The sequence below is a fragment of the Physeter macrocephalus genome, unplaced genomic scaffold (genome assembly GCF_002837175.3).
Source record: "Physeter macrocephalus isolate SW-GA unplaced genomic scaffold, ASM283717v5 random_534, whole genome shotgun sequence".
NCBI lineage: Eukaryota > Metazoa > Chordata > Mammalia > Artiodactyla > Physeteridae > Physeter > Physeter macrocephalus.
In genome coordinates this window covers 2,902-15,979 of record NW_021145824.1, presented here as the reverse complement: position 1 = coordinate 15,979, position 13,078 = coordinate 2,902, and the positions used below count along the sequence as shown (strand labels likewise).

At 56.5% G+C, this 13,078-nt stretch overlaps 2 protein-coding genes across 3 annotated transcripts; both read right to left on the bottom strand.

The window, feature by feature from the left end:
• Nucleotides 1-218: 218 nt before the first annotated feature.
• On the bottom strand, nt 219-6,468 carry LOC112064957 (laminin subunit beta-2-like). The gene is given in 11 exon segments (XM_055083100.1): nt 219-302; nt 807-959; nt 1,161-1,275; nt 1,643-2,156; nt 2,556-2,979; nt 3,080-3,428; nt 3,517-3,607; nt 3,609-3,711; nt 5,218-5,271; nt 5,672-5,786; nt 6,412-6,468. Coding segments are annotated over 7 exon segments (921 nt in total). The 3' UTR covers nt 219-302; nt 807-959; nt 1,161-1,275; nt 1,643-2,156; nt 2,556-2,827.
• A 1,125-nt stretch (nt 6,469-7,593) lies between these two features.
• Nucleotides 7,594-11,414, bottom strand: CCDC71 (coiled-coil domain containing 71). Of its 2 annotated transcripts, none has more exons than XM_024124152.3 (2): nt 11,340-11,414; nt 7,594-9,324 (listed from the first exon to the last, which is right to left on the bottom strand). In XM_024124152.3, the coding sequence occupies exon 2, from the start codon at nt 9,270-9,272 to the stop codon at nt 7,860-7,862; it is 1,413 nt and encodes a 470-aa protein (XP_023979920.1). In that variant the 5' UTR covers nt 9,273-9,324; nt 11,340-11,414; the 3' UTR covers nt 7,594-7,859. The 2 variants fall into 2 exon arrangements, with proteins under 2 accessions (XP_023979920.1, XP_054939067.1); XM_055083092.1 differs by lacking the exon at nt 11,340-11,414 and adding an exon at nt 10,017-10,559.
• Nucleotides 11,415-13,078: the final 1,664 nt, after the last annotated feature.

Genomic DNA, 13,078 nt, shown 5'->3' with positions numbered 1-13,078 from the left:
TCCTTGGCATGTGCTTTTCCCCTGCCTGATTCCCCCTCCCTACACTCTCCACCTGTCTCAATCCTCTTGGTGCAACCCTTAGGTCTCACAACGCCCTGTCCCCTGAGCCCACTGCATCCATATTGTCCTGCTAATTTGTGTCTCCACCCAGATGTGGGGTGGAATCCCTAGGATCTCACCGAATCCAGAAGGATGGTGCCCCCCTCCCAGGTCTCCGCACCCCCTTGGTCTGCCATAGCCGCAGGGTCATGGAGTAGCGTGTTCCAGGTTCAAAGCAGAAAAGTCTGGATAGAAACACAGCTCTGCAGGGACGGGGGAGAGGAGTCAGGGTGGGGTAAGGAGGTCATGATCATGTGGTCCCAGGAATGCCCCATTTCCACTGTGCAGATATGGGGTCCAACATTTCATCATACAACCAATGAAAAAAGACCAACTTCTTAAACACTGCCCTGTTTTAAATTAGGTCCCTGTTTTGATTGTTCTATGACATGATGGTATTCCATATTGGGAGGTTTCTACTTTGTTTGGGTACTGCTTTGAATGTGTTGGCTACATAACAGGGTCTTGGTATTTTGGGGGTCATGGGGTCTAGCCTACCTGTGTACCTGGGTCAAGGCCACCTGGAACAGCTGCTCTAAGGGCAGCAGATGGGCACAACGGGTACTGCTGGGCTGGGATTGAGCACGGACCCTGACTAATGCCTGCCACTCTTCAGGTGCCTAGGGTTAGGGGTCAGCGGTCATAGAGCTGCCCCTACCTACCACCCGGCACCACCCATCCACCTGCCTGGCACCCACGTTACTGACCTGGGTCTCATAGCGTAGGACAATGTCACACGCCAGGGCAGAAGGCGCTACGGGTGCCAGAAGAGAGAGGCCAGCCCCATCAACCACACGTGCAAAGCCAGTCCAGAGTGTACAGCCAGCTCCCTGATGCAGGGGCAGGGGCTCCTTTGGGGCCTGGATGTGAGACACTGACTCCCAGGTCCAGACCACTCCAGGACCTAGGACCCTCAGGATTTAGGTTCCCATTCCTCTAAGACCCCAGGGACTCATAGCCCCAGGGCTTGGGCCCATCCCTACTAAGACCTAGTGGCCTGTGACCCAACCCTGTTCCTCACACTCCTTACCTTGGGCAGCTGGTATTTGTAATGGGCTCACCTGGCAGGGTGGAGGCACATTGAGGGACACGCTGTCTCTGAAGTCAGGGCCTCAGCCAACCAGAGGAGGTCCCTGGGGCTTGTGTACAGTGGGGAGGAGCAGGCTCGGGGGCTCCCTGGGGGCAAGCCAGGTGTCAGTGTCCTCCCACACTGTGTGTGGGTGAGGATTTTTTTTTGTCCGCGCCGTGCAGCTTGTGGGATCCTACTTCCCCGAGCAGGGGTCAAACCCTCGCCCAAGGCAGTGAGAGCTGGGAGTCCTAACCACAGGACTGCCAGGGAATTCCCTGTCCTGGGAATATGGACTCCATCCAAGACACCAAACTTCTGACCGTGCTGATGCTGCCTCACTTGGACCTGCCTCACCTTCCTAACTCTGTCTGGCCTCTTCTTCCAACTAGCTCTCTCTGGACACTCTCTCCCTCCCCTGAGCACCAAGGTGTGAGCCTTGATTTCCTCCTACCCCTGCCCTTCCTGGACACTCACAGGCAGCTGGGGGTCAGCAGGCTGGAGGCCCAGACCAAGCTCAGCTTCAGCAGTGGCCTGGTCGAGGGTAGCACAGAAGCACCCAGACCAGCGTTCACGGCAGTGGCGGAGACGGAGGTGGGGACGGTAGAGGCAGAGGCCCTCCCCTGCAGAACACCTGAGCCAGCATAGGGATGGGGACAGGACAGAGTCAACTCCCAATTCTTGTCCCTTGACCTGGACCCCCAGTCCCTGCCTTGTACCTGTTGCTGTAGGCGCCCCCAAAGTCACAGTCACAGGGCCGACAGCCTAGAGAGCCACTACTCAGACCCCAGAAGTTGGGCTATAAGAGAGAGTAGGTGGGTGGAGGAAGGACAGGAAGACCTGGGCAAAGAGAGGAGGGTCAGGAGCCTGGAAGGCCATATGCTGGAACTGCTCATTGCAGGAAGAAGCGAGGGTGAGTCCAGGGCTTGAATGCTCTTCTGCCTCTGGCTGAGAAGTGGAGAGGAGACCCTGGTGTACTCCTGCACGGCTTCTTGGAGAGGAGGTAAGAGGTAAGAAGATGAGGTCACAGCCAGGGGTAAAATAAAAGTTAAACAAAGGATTTGTAATGTTCAAGGAGAGGCAAGAAGGGGATACACTGAGTGTCCCTTCAAACACTCTTGCTGTGAAACACCTTTAAATTCAGTGCATAATACTGTTTTAACTCCTTTAAATGCTTTTCTTTCTTTTTTTCCCAAAGCTCCCACCTGAGGGCATGTGCTGCTTCAGCTAGCCAAGGTGGCACTGACTCTAGTGACCAGGTCAGGAAGTGGCACCAACCCACCAGCAAGGCTTAGTCTGCAGTCACACTGATTACAACCTTGTACTTGTCAGCTTCTAGAAGCTCAGCACCCAAAATCAAGGTCAAATCAGAAGACGGGTCAAGCCTCACCAGACAACGGCTGCAGTCCCATCCAGAGACAAAGCGTTTGCAGTGATAGGCACCAGTGGAGAGATCACAGGCATGAGTGCCAGGGACGCAGCCCCGGGGATTGCACCTGCAGGCGAAGGCACAGGGCTGTCAGGGTGCTAATGAGACTGCTGCAGGGGTAGGTAGGTGCATGCATTATTAGGGCAGTAATTGGGGGCAGAGCGAGGAGGACCTGTGGGTGGGGGTCCACTCTGAGGGTCACTCACACTGGCAGCCCTTTGACTGCGAGAGGCTCAGGCCGTAGTGACCAGGCCAGAGGAGTCACAGCGCTGGCTCCACACGTGAACTTTGCAGCGATACTGCCCAGAGAGGAGGCCCGAGGTTTCATCTGTGTGGGCATCACACAAACCCCTTTCCAGGGCACCCAAAGGGTTGCAGTCACAGGCTAGATCAGGGGTCAGAAGTGTGGACAGAGTCAGGTCAGAGGTCACCATTGAAACTGAAGGAACAGGGTCAGAATTAGGATTGGGGGTTGAAGGGCTCACGTTTGCAGGAGTGAAGGGAGCAGGGACCCTCCCTGGGATCTCGGTGGAAGAAGGGCTGGCAGAGCTCACAGCAGCACCCAGCTGTGTTGTGTTGACATGCATCACACACACCTCCACTCACATTGCCAGATGCGAGATACAGGGCCACGTCAAAGTGACAACTGCGGACGTGCCCATGACACTCACATTCTGGAACAGAACAAGGAAGGTGGATATGGAGTGGGCTGGCCTGGCAGGCATGGGGGTGCCCAGGCTCTGCTGCCTGCCATGGGTGGTCCTGGTGCAGGTCCTGGCAGCGTTCACCGTGGGTACCAGCTCTGTGGTGGCAGCAGACACAAAGGCCATGCACCTGGCAGGGAGGAGGGCAAGACAAGTCTGCCCCGGTCCCCCAGCTTGCCCTCCCACCAGCCACAGGATGCCCCTCCTATGGTACTCACCACGCCTCCCACGTTGGGTGGGACCCTGGGTGCAGGCCTGCACGCAGAGGCATGGCCATGGCACAGGCAGCTGCCTTGGACCACAAGCTCAGAGGGCATAGTAGTAGAAGCGGTGTCCCTTGAGGCCCCCCTGGGGCCTGTCACCCAGTGCGTGCAATTTGAAGTTCACACGGAGGTTAGTCACACACAGGAGCTCTGGAGACAGATCGAGAGCCCTCAGGTACACTGGTTGTTACCCCTCTATGGCTGAGATAGAGAAGGAATTGGGGGGGGGGTCTCTCCCCTCTCTACATCATTGCAGCCACTTCCTCCAGCACCCATGCTGTAGGACTCTCCCATCCCTGCTCCCCTGATTACACCATTTTAGGATGACCACAGCCTAATGGTAATTATCCCACCTCTGCACTGCTCCAGACCTGATATCACCCCTGAGCTGAGACCTGCACATCCCACTGCTTCCTGGACACCCCTTTCTGGTATCTAGATATTGGAAACCTGCTTCCCCAAGGCAGTAAAGGATTCCAGTCCCCAGCCCGTCATTAGAAATCAGCTTATGATCCAGCCAAACCACTAAGGTATGTTTATTTATTGACTGCCTTTCTCATTTTTATGTCAGCTCCAAGATAGATAACTTGTCTATCTGCTCCCCACTGAGCAAGGCCCAGAAGATGCCTGGCACACAGTGTGGCTCCATGGGCACTTGTTAAATGTACACATGGATGGAAAGATGGGTCCATGGCTCCTCTTGCTCTTCACAGCTTAAGTCAGCTACCAAGACGAGGCCACTTCCTGTATCTCTTTGCCAGAGCTCCCCTTTCTCTTGATCTGAGGAACACACAACAGCTGCTCTAGGCCCTAGTAAGGCGGGGGGCATGTGTGCGTGTGCTCAGGGTAAGTAGTTGGTAATAATCGAAGTCAAGGTGGGTGGAAATCGTAGAATGTAGAGAAAAAGCTACTTCGGGGTTTGTCCTCCTGCTCTGGTACTCTCCTGGCCTGGCTCTGGGCTGCCCTGCTGGGTTATGATTATGTCTCTCTTGTCCTTTAACAAGACTTGTTTTACAAGGAAGAGGTCACACCCAGAGACGCCCTGGTGCCACCTAGAGGCAGCTTCAGGAACACAGGGTACCAATCAAGGCCAGGGTGATGAATCAAAGTGGGGAGGGCAGACAGGGGACCGTGATGGGGAACAGTGACGGTGGCTCACAAAGGGGAGTGTTATGAGGTACAGTGTGATAGGAGCAGAGGTGGGGGACAAAGATTGGGCTGGCATGGCCAGCAGTGATGAGGACCACAATGGGGCCTCACAAAAGAATTCAGTGATGGGGCAGAGATAAGGGACAGAGATGAAAACTGCTATCCATGCCAGTCCCTATGCACTGGGCACAGGTATGGGGAACATGGGACAGGAATGGGGAGCCGTAACGGGGACCATAATGCAGCAGAGCTGGGAAACAATCCTTGGGGGACTGGGCTGGCTTGCCCGCCACACTGCCCCGCGAGTACGCATAACCAGGCAGGACCTCACCTCCCACCAGTGAGTATATGGTTTTCCCAACAAAGGAGTACAGGACTGGCTGTGGGGATAATTACCCTGAACCTTGGTATTATTTAGGTTCTCCACCAGAATGGCTGGATCCAGAACTTTGAAATTACCTAAGAAGCAAGCCTGAGCCTCTGGCTTCATCCCAGGGCCCAACCCACCTTCCTCTGGGCCTGACCTCTCCCTCAGTGGAAGGCTCGATGTCTTGAGTAACGCTGCTCACAGATGAGGTCACTGACTCTGTGGCGAGGGGCAAGAGGAATCCCGGGAAAGAGGCCTAAGCAGTTGTGGGCAAAGTAGCAGTACATGTGCCAGAAGTGGCCATGGTCCACTGAGCGCTCAAGGAGCAGAGCCAGAATGTCTGGGGACAGGAGGGGGTCCTTGGGTCACCAGGGGCAAACATCACCGGTGGCCATCAGGTCAGCAGGCAGAGAATAAGCTTTCAGTCTCGGGCACTGGGTCACCTTGAAAGTCATGATGAGGTGGGTAAAGTAAAAGGCATCTTCTAGGTCCAGCTGGTGACATTCTCAACACCTGTAACCACAAGGGCTGGTCAGTGGCCAGGCCTTGACCCTGATCCCAGCCCTGCACACATGGGCACACAAGGACCCTCACCACGCTCTGCTTGCCACCAGGTCTTTTTGCCGCCAGGACCACTCTGGGAGATCACATTCTCAATGCCATGGCTTTTCCAGTCCCGAGAGTCACAAAAGAAGCAATTCTCAGCATCCTGGAGGAGTGCCCAATGAGACTGACTAGGCAGGAGGTGCCTGGTTGGTCACAACTCCCTCCAAAATTTCACAGCATAGGCCTCTCCCTCTGGCCCTTGTCAATGACCTGAACTCCCACAGGTGCTGAACCTGCCCAAGAAAATCCAAGATGCCGTCTCCAGAGCCCGTACCCTCCTCCCTACCTGTAGGTTACTGACAATGCAGTAGAGTTCAGGGCCATGGAGGCCACAGGTGGATGAGGTTTGAAGGCTCTGGCCACAGCCAATAATCAGGTTGCTGGTAGGCGGGAAGCAGCTGCCGCCTGAGCAGCCGGGTGGAGGAAGTTTGTCTGGCACCTCCTGGGCAGTTGTTCTGGGAGCCTGGACTGGGAGGGGCAGGGTCTGAGTATATTGATCCTAGGGGTACGCCCTCCAACTCACCCCATCCCACAGGGAGGCCCGATGATTTCTTCTCCCCCTCCAGATGGCTCTCAGGTAAAAAGACCACCTCTCACCCACTGGTGGCAGCAGCAGCAGAGCTGAAAGGAGGGGCTAGCCTGGCTGGGGGTCCTGGGTGGTTGGAGCTAGAATCAGGCCCGAGAGAGAGAATACAGAGTGTGCCCCTAAGGTCCTTCCCCATACTCACATGGTAGATGAACTCAAGGATGCCAGGGGCAAGGAGCATGCAGGGTTGTGGAGTCATGGTGCAGCCGGGAGAAGGGGGGGTGGTTCCCAGAGCCTGGGAAACCAAGAGAGGCAGTGCCCAGGGAAAGGATATTAATAGCAGTCACCAGATGCAGAAGAAAGGTGGGGAGGGGGGCACCAAGAAGCAGAGCTTCTCTACAGATCCGCCATCCAACGCAGCTGGTGCTGGTGCGGCCAGGTTTCAGACTAACCCTCAGAGACAGAAAAGATCCAATTCTCATTCAAATGAGGCTTCCACCCCTAGCTCTGAAAGGCTGTTCGTCTCCAGGAGCCTCTGGGGAATGTATCCCCCTCCCCGCCAGCCCCAGCCACTGCCTTTCAGGCTGGGCAGACAGTGAAGACTGGCAGATGGGCAGGGAGCTAGTTTTGTTCAGGGCTCAGGGCCCTGTACCCTCTCCAAAGCAGGAAGAACCAATAATGTCTGAACATACAGGCCCCTGCTGGAATACATGCTGAGGCTGGACCTGGGAATAGAGAACTTGGAACCCAGGCAGAAAGCACGAGAGGCAGTGTGGAAACTCTCCAGGCTCAGAGACCGCAGCACTCCACCCATCCAATATAATTCCTTGGTCAGTGAGGGGACTCTGTGGCCCTACGACCCAGAGCCACCCTGGCCCGACTCAAGCCCCAACCCCTTGCCACCAACTGGGGAAGTCGACGATAGTCCCTCTCCTGATAGAAGCAGAGGAAAGAATAGGCAGAAGTACTTCAGCTGATTTAGGCTCCGCCCTGCCCCAGACAAGCCCACACCAAGCTCCAAGGTTTCAGCCAGAGTAGACTGGAAGACAAGGCCAGGCTGTCTGCACCGCCCCTTCCCTGGCCTAAAAACCTGCAGGCTGCAAGGTTCCCCACAGAGCCACCTATTGTCCTCCTCCAAGGGAGCATCTGGATAACAAACCAGGGCAGCCCCAAGGGGAGGTGTCCCACCTTAGAGTGGCTCTGCCCCTGCCCTCAGGGGCCCGGAGGCTGCCCTTCATTCACATCCATGACCTTCCCTGGGCTACCAGGACCCTCTCTGGCATTCCTGTTCCTGGGGCTACCTTTCCTAACACTCAAGCTGGCCTACCAGCAGTCACCCACACACAAAAAGACCATGGAATGTGGGCAGGGAGACTGGAAGGTGGAAAGGTATAAAACGTGATAGATGGAATAGTGGACATACAACTTGAAGAGTAACAAGTCACAGTGCATCGCGCCATGAGACCACCCCTCCCACCCGCCCACCCCACCCCACATCCTCCAGTCTCTGAAAGGAGGCCGGTGGCTCTCAGGGCCCTGGAGAGGCACCCAGAGTCCTTAGGGTTGTGGAATCCATGGGCATTGCACACTGTGCCACTGGCCACACAGACAACTGGGCTCAGTTTCCCCGAACGTTGCTACGTGAAGGAATCAGGGTGCTGAGTATGGCAGCAATGGCTGAAGTCGTATTACAGGGGAAAGGTTCACACGGAGGATCCGTTGAGCCTGCTGCCGCACCTCATCGTCTGAGGACTGCCTGTCCACCTTGATGGCCCGGAATTTCAGCGGCTTTGCCGTTCCAGGTCCTAGCCATACCTTAGGGGATTGGGGGCCAAGCCGTGTTCTCTTCTGGGGAGGAAGATCCTTTGCCTCCTCAGTCCTTTTCCTCTTCTCTCCCACAGTCTCAGGGCAGCTTTTCCGGCTCCTCCTTGCAGTCCTGGCCTGAACGGACCTTTTTGGCCTGCCCCTGGCCCTGGGCTGGGTCCGAGCCACCTTGGCCTTAGCCCGCACTGCCTTGGCCTTGGCCCGCACTGCCTTGGCCTTGGCCCTGGCCCGCACTGCCTTGGCCTTGGCCCTGGCCCGCACTGCCTTGGCCTTGGCCTTGGCCCGCACTGCCTTGGCCTTGGCCTTGATCCGTGCTGCCTTGGCTTTTGCCCGGGCCTTGGCAGCTTTGGCTTGTGTTCGAGCCACCTTGGCCTGGGCACGGGCAGCTTTGGCCTGGGCTGTTTTGGTGCCCAGAGCACAGCCACCTTTCATTCGTGGGCCACTGAGGGAACCAGAGGCTTTGGAGGTCTTGCTCTGGGGCCCAGTGCCTTGTCGGCGTCCAGTCCTGGGGCCTCTTCGAGTCAGACACTTGGGGCCCTTGCTTGTGGCTTTTCTGGGAGCTTTGGGCTGGGAATTCCCCAGCCTCTTCCCTGGACCTTTCCGCAGCTTCAGGGGAGAGTCTGCAAGTGAGAGCTGCAGTGACTGTGCCTTGTGCTTGGCACCCAAGCATGGCATGGGAGTCTTGAGTGGAACCAGGGCCTCAAGGACAACAGAGAGCCGCATGGCAGGGTAGACACCTGGATAGAGGTGGGTGGGAAAGCCCACTGCTGCACCACGGGCACGGCTGGCACTTGACTGCTTCAGGGAGCTCAGTAGCAGGTTGGTGGTAGCATGCTTGGTGAGGGCTGGTGTGGATGCTTTGGCCAGCCTGCCAGACAGTGGCATGGGGAGCAGCGTGGCCCGGCCTGCAGGCAGCCGCATGGCAGTTCGGGGAGCACTGGCTGGAGGTGATGTGGCAGCTGGGGTGGGGGCACGAGCTTGAAGCTTTGTCTGGCTTGGGGGGTTGGCTGTGCACGAACTATAGCCATAGACATCACCGCTGCGCAGGATGGTAGGTTGGAAGCCATCATCCCGCAGGCCCTGCAGGAAGGCCACAAGCTGGGCCTCAGTGGCACTGAGATCCTGGCTCATGGGGTTAAAGACAAGCAGCGCTTCCTCCAGGGCCTTCTTCCCTGCCGTGGAGATCCGCGACCAGGAGTGCACAGCTTTCTCCTCCACATGCTGCACCACCACGCTCATGGCATTAGGCACTGCAGATCTGCCTGGGTATCCGCAAACCAGCGCTTGGCACCTCCAAGGCAAGAGGAAAAGAGTCAATAAGAATGGCACCGAGACAGGGGCCAGGACCGGTGGATAGGTCAATCAGGGCCAGCATTCTTCACAATAACATCTATTGACACAGAGGGGCCTGGCCAGAGTGAGCCACTCCTTGGGGCAAAACCCTGGTCTTCTCAACCTATCATGGTGGAGAATGGGGGGGTAGAGGTGGGGGACTCATAAGGGTCAGAGGCAGCTTCTTCAGGATACATGCCCATAAGCTCATCAGAGCCATCCAACCTGCTGACGGGCCCCTGGAAAGATCTGGGCTTGGCCAAATTCCTAGTATTAGACTCAACACTGGGAATACAGGCAATTAACTCTGTCTTCCAGGAGCCCTGTACAGAAGGCAAAATAGAGATACCATCAAGGTTCTTGGAAATGCACAGTGGCACACAGCTCAGTTTGCCAATGAGTAAGGGAAGGATTCCCAGGAGAGGAATACTCATGTGGGAAATGAACGATGAATAGGAAAGGACCAGATGGAGATGGAGCAAAAAGGGCAACAGCCAAAGCAATGGCTCCAAAGTGAGAAAGAGTAAGTCAAACTTGGTGTGACTGGAATGTGTGGTCAGGGCTGGGAGGTCTAGCTGGAAAAACAGGGGACAGCAGGGCAATACAAGCTTTGAATGTTCCTTGAATGCTGGCCAAAGGGCCCAGACTTACATCCAGAGTCCATGACCATCTCTGTTCCTACAGGTGCTGCTGTTCAGGTGCCCAGGGGTGGACCTCCCTGCCTACCAGAAGTTCTGCTTTCAGAGGTCCCAGACAGTCCACTCAGAGGTCCAATTCCTAGCACTAGAGCCATGGAGACCAACCCCAGGGAAAAAGCCAGACTCTCCTTCAACAGAAACTAAAAAGATAATGAGTAGCAGGTACTAATAACATATCTTTAGGCAGGTACTAATAACATATCTTTAGGCAATCAGGCAGCCTGGGGCCAGGCAGCCAGACCAAGAGCCCAAGGTCTGGGAGCCAATGACTCTGAGTAAGATGGTTAATAAAGTGGACCCTAGAGATTTGAACTGTCCTAACTAGGGCTTGGAAGCAGACTTTGGTACAGCCCATTTAGAGCTGGGTCTGGGAAGACCCAAGTTGTCCCAGCCTTCTCTTTAAAAGCTGTAGGCCGTCAATCATGACTAACATCTAGTCTAACCCATCACTGAGGGGTCCCAGAGACAGCTCCGCAGCTGCACAGGAGAATTAAAAGATCAGCAGGGATCAGGCAAGTCCCTGGGGCCAAGAGGTGAGTCTGTGCAGCTTCTTCCTCCCCCTAGTGGAGCAGAAGTTTTCAGAATTCCCTGGAGGAAGTGCCCTGGGGCTCTTTGTTTGGAAACATTCTTGGATCCTCAGGTGTCTCGGGCACTTCCCCTCTCCAGAAGCCACTCTCCAAGTACAGTCCTTACACATGACGTTAGTTCTTTTATTTTTTTCCCAAGGGGTGTATTTCCCAGGGCTGTGAACTGTACAATAAGGAGGGGCCTGTTACCTCCAGGCACAGATATTGGGGGTGAACCGGGGGCTCTTCCGCTCAGGTCGGCCTGGGCCCTTGGGAGGGGTCTCCTGGGCTTTCCAAGAGGCTCCGGAAAACAGAGACTGCAGCCCGACCCCTGACTTCCCTTCACAAGTGTCCCCGGGGCCGGCCGGGGAAGCTGATGAAAGATGCGGGACGGGAGCGGCCCTATCCAAGCGGAACTGGGGTGGGGGCAGATCAGGGCCCTCAGGCTTGGAGTCCGCGTCCCTGAGACCCAAGCCGACGGTAGGAGCGGGGGGCCTTAGAGGAAGCGAAATGCACGGGCCAAGCGGTGGGAGCGCGCCCGGGTCGCACAGCCCCAGGGTGGGGTCTTTGGGCACGGGGTGGGGGTTGGGGGTCTCGGCCGGGCCGGCGGAGGGCGCTGGTCCCGAAGGAGCCGGCCGCCCGGCCCATCCGCCCTGCCGCCTCGCGGACGACCCCTCCGCGGCGTGGCTAGGCCCACGGCCCCAACCTACCGGCGCCGCCGCGGGGACCCAGGACGCGCCGCTGCGCCGCCTCCGCTGCTCCAACATGGCCGCCTGCTGCGCACCGGAAGTGCGGCGCGCTTCCGCTTCCGGGACCTGGCCCGCCCTAGTGACCCTTGACCCTCCGAGACCCCGATTCCCCAAAAGTCTGGGGGCTGGACAAGCGGGAACCAGAGAAGACTTCTTGGAGGAGGTGGCAGAGGGGACCGTTCTAAACCCTTTCGGGCCTGTGCAGGAGTGTGAGGGGCAGAGACGCTTTCGGCCGCTGCCCCAGGCAGGACTGCACCAGACTAGCATTGGATTAGGGGCCCATCTGACACTTTCTCTGAGGGGCTTGATGGTGGAATGACATGTGGGAGGGATTTTTGGCAAGGTCCAAGCTATCCTTCACCCTTTTAGTCCTCCCGCAGCCACTGACAAGGCCCACCTCTGTCCCAGGTGCCTGAACAGAGGGTGAAAGAGGAGTGTGCCCTGCCTGAGAGTGTCCCTCGGGAGCCTCTTTGTACCTCCTCTGAAGGCAGCAGGCCTTCCCCTATTCCTGAGAGTGGGCCCACTGCATGTGGTATGAAAGGCTGGTTTGCACACATTTATTGCAAATAAGCCCAAAGCTAGGCATGTCCAATCTGAGAGTCCCAGCATACCAGTGTGGGCCTGAGTGTACTTGCTTAGGAGCATGCCCACAGGTGTGGTGGGAGGACCCTGGTCCAGCCTCAGCTCCCTCAGTGGCAGGAAGCCCTCCCTAAAGTCTTAACTCTTCCCCAAATCCCTGCTCTTTGGCCTAAGAGATTGGGACTTCTTTCCACCTGTACAGTCTTTCCACATGTACCCTGGGGCCAGCAGAGGGGTGGTGGTTACAGGGCTCACTACCCAAGCAGCATCAGATGAGAGGATATAGGTAAAAATTAACCCTAGGAGTCTAAAGAGTCAGAATGGTCTCTATTGCTCTGACCAAAGGCACTTCTTGGCCAAGGGCCCCCAACTCCAGGTTGGGAGTCAACCTGGAAGTCCTGGTTTCATGGATGAGATGGTGGGGGCATCTGTACTTGAGTTAGAGCTGAGCTAAGAGGCAAAAATATTGTCACAACTCTTGGACCTGACATGTACAGTGGTGCAAATTTGGTAGCTGGGGGGCAGGTGGAAGCCTATGGGCAGTCACAGAGTGTGACTGGATGCTTCATTTGGGGACTGGTTGATAGCCCTCCTCACTCCCCATAAAACCCCAGGATCCTCTACCTGATCTATGCTTCTCTGCCTCTACAGAGGGGTCTGGGCACCCCTAGAGAGAAACACTCACCCCACCCTAGGCCTCACCTTGTGCACCTGAGCTTCTCAGGGCCTCAGCCCTGATGGTGGGATCCTCAGTGCCTTTAAGCATAGCCAAGATGTCCAGCAGGAAATGCAAACTCTCCTGTTCCTCTGGGGTCAATGCTTCTGGCCCCTTGTATTGGTAGAGAGAAGGGAAGGATGGGGTCTCAAGGGCCAGGGTCTCGGGGTTGCAATCAGGAAGTCCCACCTTAGCACTCCCAGTCCCCAACTGTCGGTGAGCCCCATCTCTGCCCCATCCATGGTTGAGGATTAGTTGTTCACTCTTAGGACCAATCCAGCCTCATCTTCTGCCCAAGTTGTCTTCTACAGCTTCTCTAAAGCCAGCAGTGTTGGCCCCCTGTTTGCAGGTGGGGCCAGGCCTGTGTAAACAGAAGCCACTTCCACGAAGAAGCAGAGCCCAGCCT